We start from the raw sequence: 18350 nt of genomic DNA on the forward strand, positions 1-18350 counted from the left end.
ATGCGCAGCCCGGGGCCAAGCTCCGCAGCAGGGGCCAGCACTGCAGCCGCTGATGAGGCTGGAGAGCTGCATAAACTGCATAGCATTGAAAAAAAATTTGGAAATCCATACTTCATCAAAGAACTACAAGATCTTCCCTTGTTAATGAGAAACTCAATAGCATATGGATAAAAATAACTTAGCATACTGCTCTTACTACCAAAGCCTTTGGTGTGGGGAAGTTTAATATACTTTTTACCCTTGTAGAAAAAACTAGTGAGGAGTAGCTGGACAAACTGTTGTGATGGAATTAAGTACCAAATTTACTTCATTGTAAATAAAAATTCTTCATCCTACCTATTTATGCAAAAACTTATTTGTACCGCTACTTTACGTTTCTTGAGGGGGGAAAGGGGAAAAACTGTTACGGCAGGTTAATAGGGGTTGGCTTCATTTATGAGACGGTAATGAAAGTAACAGCAACAGTTTAACAGGCTGGATGTTATTGATGGGAAGAATGCTTTGCAGCATGGAAATGAGGGGAAAGGCCTTTACAAATCTATTTTTCTTTTCGATACTGGCTCTACCTTCTCTGCTGCAATTCCTTTAAATTTCTACTGCCTCCGTATCCCCCTCTTATAAAATAATGTATCTCCTCCTTAAAGTTATGTAGGGCTTGCGCAACTCCGTGGCAGCTGAAAACCACTACACTCATTGCTAAGCACCAATTACCCAAGTACGTTGAGTATTTATTTTTTAAGAGCTTTGTGCTTTAGGATGTCGTAAGGCTGCACATATCTGTGAGTCAAAAGGCTCTCAAATACTCTAAACCAAATGAATCAATAAACTCTTGTCCTGTGCTCGAGCTTCCTACTGACGTACGAGACATCTTCATCCTCACAGCTTGGCTTTTCCTGCCCTGGCCCATGGGATGACGCGTATGGATGCGATGCTCTCTCTGGGTCAGCTCTTTAACCGTGACGTCAGCAGATGGCTGATGAGTGATCGCAGCTGAGGAAGAGGCCCTCAGCTCCTGATAATGAACTCTATGAGCATTTTGACACATTTGGGCAGCCAGACCAAGCTCTCTGTGGGTAGGCTGGGTGCAGCTGGGGCAAATAGCATCTTTATTTGCATAGGTGCAAATCCAAAAGCATCTAATGTATTAACGGATCTGCCTGTGTACGACTGCCCTCCTCTGCACTTTGTGGGTTATAAACTCTTAAAGCACAGCAGCTGTAACTCATTTTGAACAGCAGCTCATTCATCCTTCCTACAGCCTTCGCCAGTCCAGCGTTACTGGCCAATATCACAGTTGAGTCTAGCACTACCAGTTCCATGGACTAGAAGAAATAATGGCATTTATGAATTTAACAAACAAGACAGACGTTATGAATGTAATGATCTGGGAGCCAGTCTTGAGTTATGCAAAATACATTGAGTTAGGTATTCACAAAATTGCTTCAGCATAATTGTCGGCACGTGGATTGTTTGCAAACAGCTAGCACAAACTACTTAGTGTTAATCATTTGTTCCGTGACATAGTTAGTCATGCACTATTTCTGCTTCTTGAGTGGGTGATTGTATCCTCCTAAAGGAGAGGGTAAGAACCAGCGAAAATGAAGCGCACCCTGGGAGTTTAACATGGATAAGCGCTTGTGATAAAATAGGAAAGCGTCATGTCTCACTAATCTCAGCAAGATGTTTGCGTCTATCCGTCTCCATGCAAATAATCTGCGATGACTCTGCAGAGTCTGGTGAACCAAGCCTGGGGATGAGGAATCTACATGGACTATTTTTGGTGCTATGATTCTTTTTAACTCTCTGAACAAGGGGAAGTGTTGCAGAGGAGTATCTAATTCCCCCAGACAACCTGAGAGGAAGGGATGACAGACCACCGCTCCTATGAGTTTGGCAAGAACATACGATCAAAACTGCTGTCTCTCTCTGCAGGAAACGGTACTACTTCAGGGAGAGAGAACATATAACAACAAAAAAAATCCACAAAAAATGTATATTCCCTCAAGAAATAAGAACTTTTTTTTCTTTCCCCATTTCAGTTTTCTCTGTTTACATGATGCCAGCACTTGAATGTAAGTCTTGGTCAGTTTTCCAAAAGATAAATTATACTTCTACATATTTCAGTGACCTGGGATGGAACTAAGGAAGGTGAAAAACTGTAAGCTCTGCATTTTGTTGTAATATTGCTTTGATATTTTGCATTGACGTGGATGCTGCACTGCCCCATCTGAGCAAGGGAACTGAAATATTCTGTAGAATTCCCTGCTTAAAACCCTTTACCAGGTAGCACACAGAACACCAGGGTGTATTATTAATAAATTGGAGCGAAAGAGCCAGCCAGCTGCGGGAATAAACGGGACAGAGAGACACTCACAGAAAGCAGGATCTTCTGTGAAAGATTTGCTTTTCTTTTCTGAAAGGTAAGTAACATTTGGAGACCACGCTTAAAATGACTGAATATTTTATACATTCTTGAGCATATTGACTGACACACATGCAGACTGTTAAACTGGGGACACACACCAGGCAAAGAGGTGCGAAGGCTGCTGGAACAACACGCTCCAAGCTCACGGTGAAGGCAAGGGGAACTACCCCACCAGGAGGGCAGCGTCGGTCTCCTGGCCCATGCCGTGCGACTGGAAGCACCGCTCGGGTCAAATAAAGTCCTCTGCAAAAAGAGATTTCGTGCACAGCAGGGAACTTGTTCTCTCGGTTGGCTGTTTCTTCCTCTCACCACTAATACCCTTAAAAAGGACAGATGCCACAGCACCGCACAACATCTCCAAGGGCGACCACATCATCCTTACGTTGGGTAGTGGTCAAACGGGCACGCAGACTCAGCGCGTCATTTACAGACAGGCAACGGGTTGCTGCTGATTTTGACAGCCTTGGACAACTTTTAACTTTCTAGAGGAAACTTCTTACAAAGCAAGGAAATTCAGCTGGAATTCTCCATGCCTGGACAGGGAGACCAGTAACTATTCCAGTACTCAGCCCAGTGTATTTTCCTATATGTTTTTAACTGTGTTGGAGAAGACTGAATTTCCCATTTGAGTTCCCTGTTCAACCGTCAGACTGCATACTCATTCGTCCCCCTCTTACTGACAATAATAAGCCATTTTGCTGCTTATTATTCTCTAACAAGATTGTAATAATTTTGTATGACTCCTGGAACACATGCATTTGCTCTCATAATGCTGGCGTAATACGGATCCACAAAAAGACTGTCTGAATTATCCTTGATCTTAGTCAGTGAATGGCTTTCTATAGATTTTTAAGTGAAGGGAACACTCTGGTGAAAATAAGGCAAGACCAGGTAAAATTAAAGGTTAAAATTCATAGAAGTGTTAAGTTTGCTTATGAATATAGTTTTAATATCACAGCAACAAGCCACAGATCCTGTTGGACTAGCTCCTCATCCTAAGCAAAGCCATACCACACTTAAGTGAACAGGAAGTCTGAATATATTGGTTTGGTTTTTTTAATGACAGCAATTGCATCAGAAACAACACATAGATACTCACATGAATGAAATGATTTGCTTCAGCTGTTCTTGTTCTCCTCAACATTTGCTTTTCATGAACATTCCAGTAATCAAATTACACTAAGACAAATGCTCATGGAAAATGAATAGCAAAACCAAACACTTGCAGTATTTGCAAGTTCCAGCTTCCATGTATATCTCCAATTCCTGTGTTTATCAGATTGGAAGAGAAAAAAAAATAATCATGCGGCTTAGCCAAGCAACCAAAACCGTATCTCAAGCTGGCCCCTATTCAAAGCCAGTGAAGTAAAAGGAAGAACTTTCATACATTTTTAGAAGGCTCTGGGATGCAGTTACTCCTAATGCTTATATTGTTCATGCTTGTTCCAGAAACTTCAGGTGGTTTTCAGGCAGAAAAAAATGTCTGTGATTATCAGATGTATTATTCACTCTGAATTCTCACTTTGTTTTCCTCTTGAAGTACACTTCTGGGGAGGAATACAAGAGCAGTATGATCTGGGCAACAAGCTTCCATTCTCTGTCAAGCAAAGCATCTTTCTTATGCTAATCATGTGGTATGCTGCATCCCACCACAGGTCTCAATTTGCAATTTATTCTTTTGCTGTAAGCCTGTAAGGGTTGTGAATGCCGAAGGAGGACATTGCAGCACAGCTAACTTTCACATAACTACATGTTACATATTTATATGCACTGTCAAAATGGTGGGAAGATATGAAATTGAGTTTCACTGGAATCTAGCAGGCTGAGCTATTTATAAATAAGTGTCTTATTTTTGGTGCTCTTCAGAGAATGTGATGAACAGTGAGTGATGAGCAATTTATGTTCCTGATCATTTGTATCACAATAGAGCCTTGCCGTCTTTTTCTGGAGTCAAAGACTCTTAGGATCTGTATTATCCTACAGTGGAAGACAGGACCTAAGAACAAACACCAACGGGCAAGATTAAGAAAGGGTGAAATGAGCATGCCACACTGAAAATGGAAGAGTACGTAGAAACTGGTGTCGCTGAAAAAAATGTGAGGGTTCCTGGGGATTCTGGGCATCAATATTCAAAACAGACCGATCACCCATCTCTCTCTCTCAAAAGAAATTCTCACTGTGAAGGAATCCTTTCCCACAAGTATTCTGCACTGAAGGATTTTCTATTTATACAATGGAAGATAACATTAAACCAAATATGGCATAATGAGTGTGAAATAAATGCCATTAGAAGGATTACATGCTCTAAGGAGATCTTAGGGGTATAACTGAATGAAAAAAAGCAGGTTTTAATTAACAAGTGTGTAAGTACCCTGTACTATGTAAATAATTCATGTGTATAAAAGGATGATCATAAGGGTGACTGAATAATCATCATTTTGGCTTCCCTGTGTTGACTGCTGATGCGAGATTCCTAATCAGAGGCCACAAGAGTATTGTTAACTGTACCAGCCTATCCAGCCTGTTTCTTTACTGATACATTGTGATACGAACTTTTAAAGAGGTGATTAATAGGTGTTTTTTTCCTCTCCCGAATCTCTGAGGAAGAAACACTGATGCCATGTTTTATCATTTCCCCCCCATTAGCTCTGCAGCAGACAATTTTATAGATGCCAGTGGGAGTTTGGCATGAGCTGTGTGGTTGGAAGGTAGCTGGTAACAGCAGCAGATCATTTGCCTGCCGCACCAGGCAATGCAATTGGTTTTGCAGAACTGGGAATAAAGAGGGGATGTGGGGATCATACAGCACCACACCACCTCCTTCCGCGGTCCTGGAGCAAGAAAACATCACAAAGTGCTACTGGTGCAGGTTGTGTGCTTGCTGGGTGACTGGGGAAAGAGAGACGGCAGAAGGGCAGAGCCTTCCTTCAAAGCATTGCTTGATTTTGTACTCTAGAAATAAGCTCCTGGAAACTCCTGTCCGGCAAGTGCAACATGGTGCAATGACGTCTGAAGTTTTCATGTCTCAAAGCTTAAGCCAAAATAATCAATGCTTTTGCTTTAGCTGTTTACCTACGTTTGCCTCAGGGCTGTTATTGGGTATATATTTGTCCCCTCGGAGCTCTGCAGTTTATCACCTATCACATGCAATTTAAACAGAGGAAACCCAGGCACATAACTCTTTCACCTTGTTGCCCTTCCAATGTAGGAACAGAATCAACTCCATGGTATTACTGTACTAAGAAAATGTAAATCACAGCTGAAACAGTTCCAGTACACTCTCGAAAGAGGGCAGCTATCAGCTCCAAGTAAAGGTTAGATCTATTTTTCCCATGTTCTGATGCTTACGTTGAGTACAGTAAATTCTTAAAAACAACTGTTCTCCTACAGAGAGCTGTTTAACTGATATACATGAGTGAGCCTTACATGCTGAGAAAGTGATAAATAATTATGCTTTCATCTAAAATAGCACTGGAAAATTATCAAACTGTGAACTCGTAATACTGACTTCTCATCTGATTTGCAAAAAAAGTTCTTTTTAAGCTGGTTTGAGTGAGTACACTATTAAGATGAGTGAAATGTAACTGCTTTATCAGTAGCATCACTGAGAGAGCCTGGTGCATAATACAGCTGCTCTTTCTGGCTATTAATTGCTATGTCTAATAGTTCTTTCCTTGCAACAAATGCAAAACTTCATTTTTAAAATCTCGGTTTATGCTTGAAGATCTGTCTTGTCTTTTAACTCTGTCTTAAGTTCGAAAGCCTTGTAAAATATCTTACGAACAGCATGGGTAATCATTTCCTTCACAGTCTTAAAAATGCTGGAAGTGGAATAGCATGCCTTTAGGGACATACTAAGAGTTTAAAATATGCCAGTGCAGCATATTCATAGATTTTTATAACGCATTTCAAATACTTTCCACATTGTAAAACAGGCTTTGGAAACTATCATCACAGATGAACACTGGTGAAGAAAAAGTAATAAAAAAACTGTAGCAAGAAAAAGAAAAACTGGTGCGTGCTTCTGAATTCCCTAACATTTGATTTCTCCTATATAAGAATAACAATCAAACGATCACTGTAATTTCCCTGTTTACTGTGCTTTAGTGGCAGCTGAAGGTGCATCCCTGTTCACGTTTGCTCTTCTCCCCCTCCTTCTCCACCTCCCCATCTGCTGCCTGCAGCCATGCAGATTCAGGTGACTGAAACATTTCAGATAAAAGTTAATTAGCCAGCACACTGCACACCAGATCTTTTCAAACCGGTGCCAAGTGGAAACCTTCCAGTTAGCTCCGGAACGCTCTCCCAGCTCACCGCTCCCGCAAGGGCGCAGTCCATTGCAAGGGAGACTCCGTGCAGCAGGGCCATCCCGGAGGTTCAGCATCATCTCTCAACTTGCTGATAACGCACTGACATACCTCGCAGAGACAGGGATGGCTGCTTAGCACTGCAGCGGTACGCACGTGCTCTCTGCTTATACCAAGAGGGTATATATATATGCTACAGGAATGCAAGACGCTCATGAATGGCTGTATTGTACTACGCTGTGGGGAAAGGATACGGTAAGCTCAGGACTGAGTGGTGAACACTAAGCCTGAACAGAGGTATGTTTTGAAACCCTGTCGGCAGCCAAAACCAAGTCCTGAAGCCAGCTGCACATAAACATTTGGTTGCAATGCCCTGCAAAGGCAGCACATAACAATTACTGTGGTTTATTGTGGTTTGTGGTACGCTGCGCTGTTGAGTCCCTTCTCAGTTCTTCATGTAGTTGTCCATAATTACCAAGAGTAATGTTGGTAGCTTGATGTGACAGCTGTGAAGCACTCGGGGCCAGATTGTGAACTTCTTAGTCATGCTGACAAGGAGTCCCTTGCACAAATGGCTTTGCTCGAGTGTGACTCCCTTAATAAATGAATCATCTATCATTGCTGCCTACTCAAGTTTAAATCTTTCTCCCGGTTCTGCTGTTACTTCCACCATCTGCACATCCTCTCCCCACGGTGGTGAGAACCAGTTTGGCTGATCGATGGGGTGTTTGGGAAAACAGGGAGACCTTCAGGGCCAGACCAGGGTAAGGAACAGCCGCTGATGTCCAAAGCTGCAATCCTAAAGCTGCTGTGCCTGAACTTGCTCCCATTTCTTAGGAAATCCCTTTTGGGTACCTATTGGTATGATGCTGCATGTACCCAAGCGACCTTGGTCTGTCTCCTGACGCTCTGAAGTGCTGACCAGAAGACGTCTGACCCCAGGTACCAGAGCATCAGGTGGGACTGTGTCCTGAGACGCCCAGGTGCATCTCTCTTCCTGTAATTCTCAGCACTGAGGAGGAAAAAAGGCTTCCACTAATTACACCCGAGGCCTCACACCCTGGGCAAGAAGCCCCCTCGGCAGCAGCAATAAACCGCTATCTACCTTTGATCCAATCCCTATTTCTTTCACTGCTTCCTAGATGTTGGCTTAGCACTTCCCTGGAGGTCTGCACTATTTTTTGGGGAAGCATTACATGCTGGAAGTAACTGTCCTTAGCCAGGGATCAAGACAGCCCTGCTAATTCAACCCTGACTTGGGCAAGCTGTTTCGCTCTGTGCTTGGTGATCCCAGCTCTTTGTACAGTGCTTTCATGTAAAATTCAGTTTCCTTGTTTTTATGCTTCTGGAATCACAAAAAGTAAAGAGACACAGAAGGGCACCTCTTCCTTTTTTTCTCAATTCAGTTTATTTTGTCCTTCTCCCTCCCTGTGTCACTGACATTTAAGTTTCTAGTTTTCTTGCTTCCTTTTCTTGTTTTCTTCCCTTTCTTTTCTCTGTCTCCTTTCAGCTATTCAGAATAAGCTCTGCAATGCATAGCTATTGGTATTGCAGTGAGATTTGGTGTACTCTCTTGTTCAACCAAACTGAAAAGATGATCCTTCCCCTCTTTAAAAGCTCTTCAGTAAGATCTACAGAAACGTGGATTTATAGCCTGATTCTTCTTTGAAAGACAAATCTATAATTTAAAAAGAAACTGTGCTTTTTCCAGTTTTCTGCTAATTACAATAAATACATAAATTCTAGCCATGCTATGCCTGGATTTCTTTCATGTGAAAAAATTACATGGTAGTCCACAGACAAAAAGAACAGAACACATGAGATGATAAACATTTTATTTGATGACTTAAAACTATAAATCCAACACAGCCTAAAATTCTAATGATGCAAGTTTTCAGTATTCCATGGGTTTAAATAATTAAGTATACTCTAGATGAGAACATTTGTGAGCAGTCTTTGAACTTAATTGTGAGCATTGAATTGAGTAACATATAGCATGAAAAGATCCTTGGCTGTTTTCTAATTTCCATAGCTCTGCTTACCTAGGTCTGCCACGTATTTTAGTGGAAAGATGGGGTGCTTTCTCTGGCTTTTGTGGACAAATTTTTGAGGGAAGTTATACTGAACACCCCAACTTACATTGCTAGAGAGTGTTTTCTTTGTTAATAATCTGTTTGGTACCGTAACTTTTGTATTCATATAGTATCTGCTAGCAAATTGTCTTTGAATTTGTCTTTTCTGGCCAAATTTTTCATTTTTACTTAGTGAATACAGCTAAATATTCTTCGGTGTTTCTTCTAATAATGCACATCATTCAGTAAAGTAATAATAAATGATTTACCCCTGTCATAGTTTAATCACTCATTATTAACATGAGTTTGTGCAGTGTATTATGAAAGACCTCTTCTAAGCTATGCAAAGAGGAAGACATTGTTTTGTGAATACCCAAAATAGCAAAAAACATGGAAGAAAATATCATGCATGGTATTGAATTCAATGTTAACTCAGCTTCTTCTGCATCAGAGAAGCAACACAGGATGAGGAATGAGAAAATCTTCTTACTAGCCAGCTCAGACATTTTCTCCAGACTCTAGTATGATATCATGAGTACAGTGAGGAAGGAGACTAATAAAGAAATGCACATCAAACTACAAAGCACGTATCTTTGGAGTCTTCATATCAATTCAATACAGACATTTGTTTTCATTTAGGTCGGAAATGTCTACTGGTACAGTATTTAACTACAAGAATCACCTTCCCTCCACCCCTTTCCCAAATCTTAACTCTTCACCACCCTTTTCACATGGAATTGATATAATTGAATATACAACAGAATTTATAAAGTTGCCTAAGTGATTTGATAAAACTTGACAAAACTAAATGTATTTCAAGAACAAAGTGATCATTGGCATAATTTTATCTAAGGATTCCCAGAGTCAGATATCTTAAATAATTATAGACTCAATGCACATTCTAAATCTGGGTAATAATCCCTTGCTGCATTTGAGATAGATTTCTCACTGTTGACTTGAAGCCACTCAAACGAAGAATCTCTGGTGTATGTATTTCAAATAATGCCGCACTATCCAGTTTTCAAAGTCTTAGATCAATATGCAGGTACTTATATACCCCTAACTTGGAAATAAGCACACACTCAAACTATGGCATGCCCAACATTTCCTTAAATAATAATTGCCAGGAAAAGGAAAAGAATAATGTACAGAAAGTTATGGATGGTGAATAACGCTGTGAATGGTGGTTGTCAAAACCAGGCTTCACAACTTGTTTTACCAATTATGAATACTATAAAATAAGAACACCTTTATACTATCTAAGCTAAGTATTGAAGAAACTTAGGGAGTTTAAGAAAGAAGCCTGCTGTAAGAGTTCACTGAGATTTGGGTGGTAAAACTTTCTAGTATTACAAAGAACTTCAAGTCCTGAACTAATATGCTTGAAAACACTTTTTCATCTCAAAAATTTGCTCATCCATAAGCACCTGGAAAAATCATACATTCTCATACCTCGAAGTGTCGTATACATTTACCACATACCATGCTAAAGTATTCTAAGCTGCAAGACAGCTTAATTTCAAAAGCCCAGTGGCAGGACGGTGAATTCAATGGGTTTCTGAGGGGCTTTTTCCAGAGGAGAGGGGCTGGAGATAGCACTGGAAGGTGCTACTTGGACAAGTTCACCCCAGCAGAGTTCTGGCTCCTTCTGTCTCAATAGGACGTTAAAATTAAGGATCCAGAGGAGAGAACTGAAAGTAAAAATACTCTCACCACTTTCCTGCATTCTGAAAAAGGATCTTTTGCAGTCATGATGAACTGAATCCTCCTTAAACGCTGTAACTGGAATAAAGAAAATAGTTCTTTATTTTCTTTCACTGTCCCATGCTTGTGTGTGCTTGTTGACAGAGGAGCTATCCTTAGAGAAGTCCCCACGGGTAGGTAGGCTGCAATGTTCTGTTTTACATGACTGGATGCCTTTAGTGGTGTTTTAAGAAGTGTGTATTAGGACTCTGACAGTTCAAGGGACAAGGATGACTTCCTGTATTATCAAGCGTGCATCGTGGTTTAACCCAGCAGGCAGCTAAACACCACGCAGCCGTTTGCTCTCTCCCCCCCGCAGTGGGATGGGGAAGACAGTCAGAAAAAAAAAAAAAGTAAGATTTGTGGGTTGAGATAAAGATAGTTTAATAGGACAGAAAAGGAAGGGAAAATAATAATACTGATCTACTACTAATAATAATAATAATGATAAAAGAATATACAAAATAAGTGATGCATGATGCAATTGCTCACCACCTGCTGACTGATGCCCAGCCAGTCCCCGAGCAGCAGCCCCCCAGCCAGCTTTCCCCTAGTTTCTATACTGGGCATGAGGCCATATGGTATGGAATAGCCCTTTGGCCAGTTTGGGCCAGCTGTCCTGGCTGTGCCCCCTCCCAGCTTCTTGTGCACCTGGCAGAGCATGGGGAGCTGAAAAGCCCTTGACCAGTGCAAGCACTGCTCAGCAACAACTAAAACATCAGTGTGTTATCAACGTTATTCTCATACTAAAATCCAAAACACAGCACTATACCAGCTACTAGGAAGAAAATTAATTCTATCCCAGCTGAAACCAGGACAGCATGCAACACACGGAGAAAACAGACCCTGAGCATTAAACAAGGTGAAAAAATGCAAAAGTGCCAATACAACTCCCAAATGTTATGCCAACATCACTTTCACAAAACTTGAGGGCTTTCTGACCATGGACAAGAATATAAACAAGGAATCATTTCCCTTCAACGCACATCACTTATCAACTTAAAGGTAACAGATTGGCTTCAGCTGACAACAGAGTGAACTATGAAAACCGTGCTACTCTCATAGCTGATGATGTTCAACACAGCACAGGAGCACAAGTAAAACCATTCTCAAAGCAATAACCTGAGGACAATGTATGATATTAACAGATATTAACAGAGGACTGTTACAATGAGGAGACCTCTTGCATGATGCTAGGACCACAACACTGCCAGCAAAACATCAGTTATGCCTCTGCAATCTGTGTTTAAAAGGATTAATGACTCTACAGGATACCTGGCTACGGAGCAAAACTGTTAAGTTACGCAAAGCTTTTTTATATTAGCTGGCAATGTAAAAGGGCTCTCACTTTATAGCAGATCTGTGGCCTAAATTGTACAAGTTTCAAAAGCTCACTATGAGCAAAACTGCAGAGAGACCTTTGGCTGAAAGAGAAGCAGCTGAACATTTGTTTGCACGTCCTTTCAGTTTCCATCCTTTTTTCCCTCAAGGCACCTCTCATAAACCCTCTTGAAAAGGTATGTGCCATACTCTTTATGCAGTATGAGGTGAGGAGGGTTGGTGATGACAGGGAAAGACTGAATACACATTCCTCATCTACACAGTAACTAGTACAAACTTAAACATTTGGACTAAGTCAGATTAGCAATGATAGTTTGAATTACCGGAGCCTGCAGCTAAGCACGTGTTTTGCAGTCTCTCCTGGAAAATGAGATTTTTAATTTCCTTTCCCCCGCCCCGATCAAAAGTGCTTTTCTGCAAAAATGGAATTCTGGCTTGAAGGAGAAAAAAAAGTGTCTTTGAGCATTTAATTGGACAGAAGCTTCTGCACATCTCCATTCCCTTGCTGTAATTTCTACCTGCCCTTGCTGGTGCTCTGCACAGCCAGTGTCTTGCAGGTCAGTATGACTTCTGGGGATACCGTACACACAGTGGTATTCCTGGCAATTTCCAAAAGGGGAAGAAGTAGAATTCCACACCCTTGGTGGTTTGATATGTATAAACTATAAAGCTGTTTTCAAAAGAAAGCTTAATTCCTTCAAAAACAAACAAAAAATTAAATGTTAATGGTCAGTTTCTTTTTACAGCATCTGTTCTGAGACTGAACTTGCTCCTTCACCAGGAAATTCACTGTTTAAGCTAAAACCCTGAGTTGAATTTATTTATTCTTCTGACCATCTGAAGTCATAGCAGTAATCAGCCGTGCCGGCAATTCCAGTTCCTCAGGAAACTAGATAAAGCACAGATCGGCTATGCAGGAACTGATGATTCAGATTTACTTTATTCTGTTCCATTGCTCTGAGAAGATTCCTTTTCATGTTAAAAGACATGAGAACTACTGATTTACCTGAAACCCACTGAAAATACTCCCTAAGTTCTGAAGTTCAGAGAATGCTGCTGCAAACGTGATCTCCCCTGTGTTTCTGATAGTATCACCTATAAAATGGGTATTATGGGCTATTCTTCCCAAACTCTCAGCTCTGAACTGTAGTGCTAGAAGTATTTATTTATGGTTCATGTTCCCCAGATCTGTTCCCTGTTCCATCCCTGGGAAAACTATTAATGACGTTGGCAGTCTTGGAACAAAAAGATAAAGTGTGTTTCTTCATACAAACATACGTAGCGTGGCAAGCCTTGCCTCAATGGCATCAGTGCTTGTGAGCTGCTGTCTCCAAAATAATGATCTGTCAAAGCCTCCGTGCAATTTGCATTCATGTCGGTAGTAAAGAAATCCAGTGGTTTTTTGCGTGCTGAGTGATAGTGATAAATTGTTACTTTTGCTTACCGAGAGTGTGAAAATTTACTGGAGTGACAGTAAACTCGGAAAAGTAAACAGCTTTTTTCAGGTCACAACAGCATCTGGATTTACTGTCAGTATATGTTAGTCATTAAATCACATATACAAATGAAAACGAAGAAAGTATGTCACATTTTACTCTGTGTAGCATCCCTTGAAGCCGTGTGTGCATTTTGCCACACACAATCCAACAAAACCTGTTGCTTGTGAGAGAACAAATGCTGTACCACACTGTGGGATGGTTGTTGTCTTGTTGCGATTGTTAATTGTCATGGGGGAAGACTGTCTTTTTTTTTTTTTTTTGAAACTTCAGGAGAGTAGAATTTAATGAGAAACAGACTTTTAAAGATGCTCAAGCAACCACAAAACTTTTGAAAACATTCTAGGTATCCAGCTGACCGTCGTTGCCCAGCTGTGACCCTGGATCACCTCCCGATGTTACATGTTTTAAGTATATCATCAGATGTCACGGAGGCAACAGCCAGTATTATTGAAACATATTCAGTTCTGGTCCTTATCTTCCTTTTCATTTTAAGTACTGCTTTTTGCCATGTTGGGGAAGATTTGCTCAAAGATCAATGTGCTTTTCAATTGCAATGAATATCTGCTTATGATAAACTTCTGTATGAAGTAATAATGTTAACATTCGGCAGTGGTACAAGTATTGTGTGCACACATTTCTGTCCTGGCATGATGTGGAAAATAAGACCTTGTTAGACATCCCTACCTTAAACCATCCTAACACAGATTCTGAATGCTGAGAAGAAGCAGCTTGAGACAGCATCTAGTGAACATCATGTTTGTTAGCACGTTTGCTGTGCTCCTCATATGGCAGACAGTGGGAGATGCTCTTCAAGGGCAAACAAGTTTGGGGTCTGCTTCTGTTCCTGCCGGGAAGAAAGCTAACTGCAGGCAGCCCCCCAAGGTGTGCTGCGGTGGTGTTCTGGAGGGAGGGAGGATTGCTCTGCCAAAGCATCAGCGGGAAGGGTGACGCCACGGAGGCCGATGCTTCACATTTCAGAAGCAGGGTTAGATCTCAGTCTTTTCTTCCTGACTTTTCTTCTCTGCAAAACTGCATGATGGGCCTATTAGCAAAATCTGTCTCGCCTACAAAGACGTCATTTACACTTGCCTCCTCTAAAATGGCCAGTCAGTAGAAGCAGCCAGTCTGTGGCTCCAGGGCTGTTAAGACGGGAAGGTGAGAGGTCCATGCTACGTTCATTTCATGCCAGTGGTGGCACGGGACTGTGAGTGACACAAAATCCCTGCCTGCAGCAGGTAATAAGACACCAGAGGCTACTGAGGCCAACATCTCCGCGGTCACCCAGGTCCAAGATGCTGTTGGAAATCCTGTAAATGTGGGAAGTATGTGAGGTAAGGCTGCTGGAGCATTGCCTCCAGAGTTAGCCTTAAAATGGTATTTATTACATGAAGGTATGAAAAAAGAGTGTTCAGAAAGATGTCAGGCCCTCCAAGCCAATCTTGAGAGACTAATATACTTGTATTACCTGGTGGCCTTTGAGTAAGGCTGAGATTTTTTTTAAATCCACAGAGCCTTGAAGAGTGATTTTTTTAGCTCAGCTGAAAAAAACTGGACTCTGTTCAGCACAGGTTCAATGTCAGGCATTGGTTTCACTGTCACTGAAGACAATGACACTTAAATGTCTGCTTAAGAACAAAGTCCTGATTTGGGTAGATTGATCCAGTTGGCTCCCCACTGCGAACAATCTGAAAGTTAAGCAGGAGCTTTGAACTCTGTGGAAAGGAGCAATGACTCTAACCCTGTGCTATATGCGTTTAACGCATCTTGTGTCCTCAGGCAGCTTTGGACTTAGACCCATCTCTAAGATGGAAGAGAAAATAATTCTGATTTTAACAGGCAGAGCAAGGAGATGCTGGGTTCAGGATCTGATCTTCAGGGAGCTTTGGCTGTTGACTCCGGCACAACTGCGAGTGTAGCTGCAACGCTGGTACATGTAACTGAGCAAACTTGGATGCTATTGCACCAAACACGCACCAATAGTGGCATTTGGTGGCACTGATTACCCTCGAGTTTCTGCATAAATTTGCAGAAACCCGAGTTTCATGGGTTTTGCTGAGGTAGAGAAAACTAGTTCAGTTCAGACCAGCATACAGCAGTCACACCTTCAATTACAGACTAGGAGCTGCCTAGCACAGACTTTCTTTTCCTACCTTTTCTGTCACAATCTAATACAAAAATATATAGAAGTTATCCAGGCTGGGTTTTATATTTGCTTTTGCAAAGCAAACTCACTTGGTAATCTTTTTTCTGATTACATTTTCAGAGCAAAGTTGAGCTATCTCTTTTTATATAAAACAACTATTTCCCCTGGCTACTTAAATGGCAGCTTCTGCCATTTTACTCATGACTTCCCTTGCATGGGCCACACAGACATACAGCATCTTCTACCTGAAGATGATTACTGGCATCAAACACACATTTGCAAAACATTGAACTATCACCTTTTTCCAGAGTGTGTAACACTAAGTTGCCACCTCTGTATGATGGAAAGTTTAGCTCCCCTTGGACACTAATACTATTTGTGCCCAAGACACACACACTGAATTTAGTTTCTACTATTTTAGCTACACAATCAAACACAGACACAGTCAGACTTCAGCTTCTACTACTTTAGTTAGGCAATCAGATTTAGCAAAAATCTGATCTAGCAGCGACGCATGAACTACGAGTAAAGAAAATCCTAATGCTTTAGATAGCTCAGTGCAAAGTCAACTTACAGTGAACAACTTCCCTGAGAAGTGTCATCTGGTGAACAATCTACCATGCCCACACACAAACAAAGCACTGCATTTAGACCAGTAATAAAGAAACTGAATGCTGAATGCCGGTTTTAGCCCTTTTTCTTTTTTCCTTTTTGCTAACAACCTTCTTTTGGACTGGGAAGCGCGCCCTTCTCCAAAAACCAAGATAAGGACCTCCAGAAGAGCAGCTTCTCACCAGTGCGAGTCCTGGACCCCCTTTCTCCTCTCAACTCTACAACTTGACGCGGATATGACTTCGGGCTCACAACTTAGCTTTTGCCACCGAGCTCTGCCCTTCCACGGAGACGATGCTCGTCCCCCTCCACCCCAGGGCTGAGATCAAGGGCCAACACGGACCGGATGCAAGAGGAGGGAAAGACCCGAAAAGCGATGCCGGCGGCCCCAGCGTCAGAGTGCTTCTCCCGGGGCAGGGCTCGGGCCGTGTCCCTCCCCACCCCGACCGCTGCCCGGCTCCCGCGGCCGCGACCAGCCGGCAGCCGGCCGGACCCCGACCCTTCCCCGCAGGGTACCCGGGGCTGCGGGGACACCGCGCTGCCCTGCCTCCGGGCGGGGGGAGCCCTGCCCGCCGCCCCGCGCCCCCCGGCCCCTTACCGGGCTCCGCCGGGGGAACTCGCCCAGCACGATGCTGACCACGGGGATGCGCAGCGCGGCCGAGATGAAGTCCAGCTCCAGCATCTCCCCGCGGCTCTGCGGGAAGGCGAGGATGGCGGAGACCCCCTGCACCACCACGGTGTGGCAGAGGCTCTGCAGGAAGGAGACGGGGTCGTTGCTCCAGGAGGCGCTGGGGGAAGAGAAGGGGAAGAGGGGCAAGTCGCCCAGCCCCGCCTCGATCGCCATCACCACCTCCAGGGACAGGTTGTAGGGCAGCAGCCCGGCCACGCCGTTGAGGTTCGCCACGGCCAGCAGCAGCGCGTCCCGCGGCGAGGGCGAGGGGGGCGGCCGCCGCTCCCCGCCGCCCCCCGGCCGCCGGCCCCGCGGCCCCGCGGCGCTGCCCCCCTCGGGGCTGCCGCCCGCCCGCCGCCCGCCCGCCGCCTCCCCGGGCCAGGCGGCGGCGCGGGGCTGCAGGTGGGTGGCCCCCACCCGGACGGTGTGCCCGATGCGCCGCAGGATCTGGCAGGGCTGCGGGTGGGACGCGGAGCCGGGCACGGCCGCCAGCACCAGGGCGCAGGGCGGCAGCAGCAGCAGGCACGCCCGGCCCAGGAGCCCGCGCACCCCCGGCCGCCACATGGCCGGGAGCCGCCCGCCGCCGCCGCCGCCGCCTCCCCCTGCCCCGGCCCCGCCGCCCGCCTCAGCCGCCCCGCGGGCGGCCGGCAGCGGCATCAGCCGCGGCGGGCGGCCCCCGCGCAGAGCCGCCCCCGCCGCCGCCCATGGGGCCGCCGCCGCCGCGCCCACGCCCCGGGGCTGGAAGGGGGGGGCTCGGCCCCCGGCCCGCCCCCCACGGACCCGCGGGGCTGGAGCGGCCCGGCCCCGGGGCGGAACCCCGCGCCGCCCCCCGCAGCCGCCGGCGAGGCGCCCCGGCCCGGCTCCCCCGCCCGGGCGCTCGCTCTGCGCGGCTGCCCTGCCCGGAGCGAGAAGCTCCCCTGCCAGGCTGCCCTGCCCGGCTCCTCTCCGCAGCCCGGCTCCCCTTTCCGAGCCCAGCGTGCGCTCCCCTGCACGGCTCCCTCGCAGGACTCCGCTGCCCGTCTCCCCGCCGCAGCCCCCCGCTGCACCGCACTCCCGTCCCCGGCTCCCTCGCAAGGCTCCCCTCCGCAGCCCCCCCGCCCGGCTTCCCTGCGAGGCTCCCTTCTCCAGCCCCCTCGCCCGGCTCCCCTCCGCAGCCCTCGGCGCGCTCCCCTGCCCGGCTCCGGAGGCGAGAAAAGTTGCCGGGCGGCCGCGGCGGGGCTGCGGGCGGTCGCTGGGCTGCGCTGCGCTCCCACCGGGAGGGACGGCGAGCGGCAGCCCCGCGCCGGCTCCTCCCCGGGCAGCCGGGACTTGTAGTCGCCGCCGCCCCCGCGGGCCGCCCGGCGGGGGAAGGAGGGTTTTCGGGGGATCGGCTGCTCCCTCCGCGCCGCCTGCTTGCTGCCCCGGGGAAGCGTCCCGGGACAGCCCCGACGGAGACGGAAACGTCTGCCCGGGTGTTGTCTCGGGGCTCTGCCCCCTCGCAGCGCCGGAGAAGTGAAAGTTCTCCGGCGTCGAGAAGAGACCCCGGGCTGCTCCGCCCC

General features: G+C 45.4%; 1 protein-coding gene across 1 annotated transcript in view; it reads right to left on the reverse strand.

Annotated features, from left to right (window-relative positions):
* Positions 1-17469, reverse strand: part of GRIN3A (glutamate ionotropic receptor NMDA type subunit 3A) — a 73386-nt gene extending 55917 nt beyond the window's left edge. The window contains exon 1 of the mRNA XM_075488290.1: positions 16741-17469. Coding sequence (XP_075344405.1) covers positions 16741-17469 — 729 coding nt within the window. The remainder of the gene's footprint in view (positions 1-16740) is intronic.
* Positions 17470-18350: the final 881 nt, after the last annotated feature.

This window comes from Mycteria americana, chromosome Z (genome assembly GCF_035582795.1).
Source record: "Mycteria americana isolate JAX WOST 10 ecotype Jacksonville Zoo and Gardens chromosome Z, USCA_MyAme_1.0, whole genome shotgun sequence".
In the NCBI taxonomy this organism is placed as follows: Eukaryota; Metazoa; Chordata; class Aves; order Ciconiiformes; family Ciconiidae; genus Mycteria; species Mycteria americana.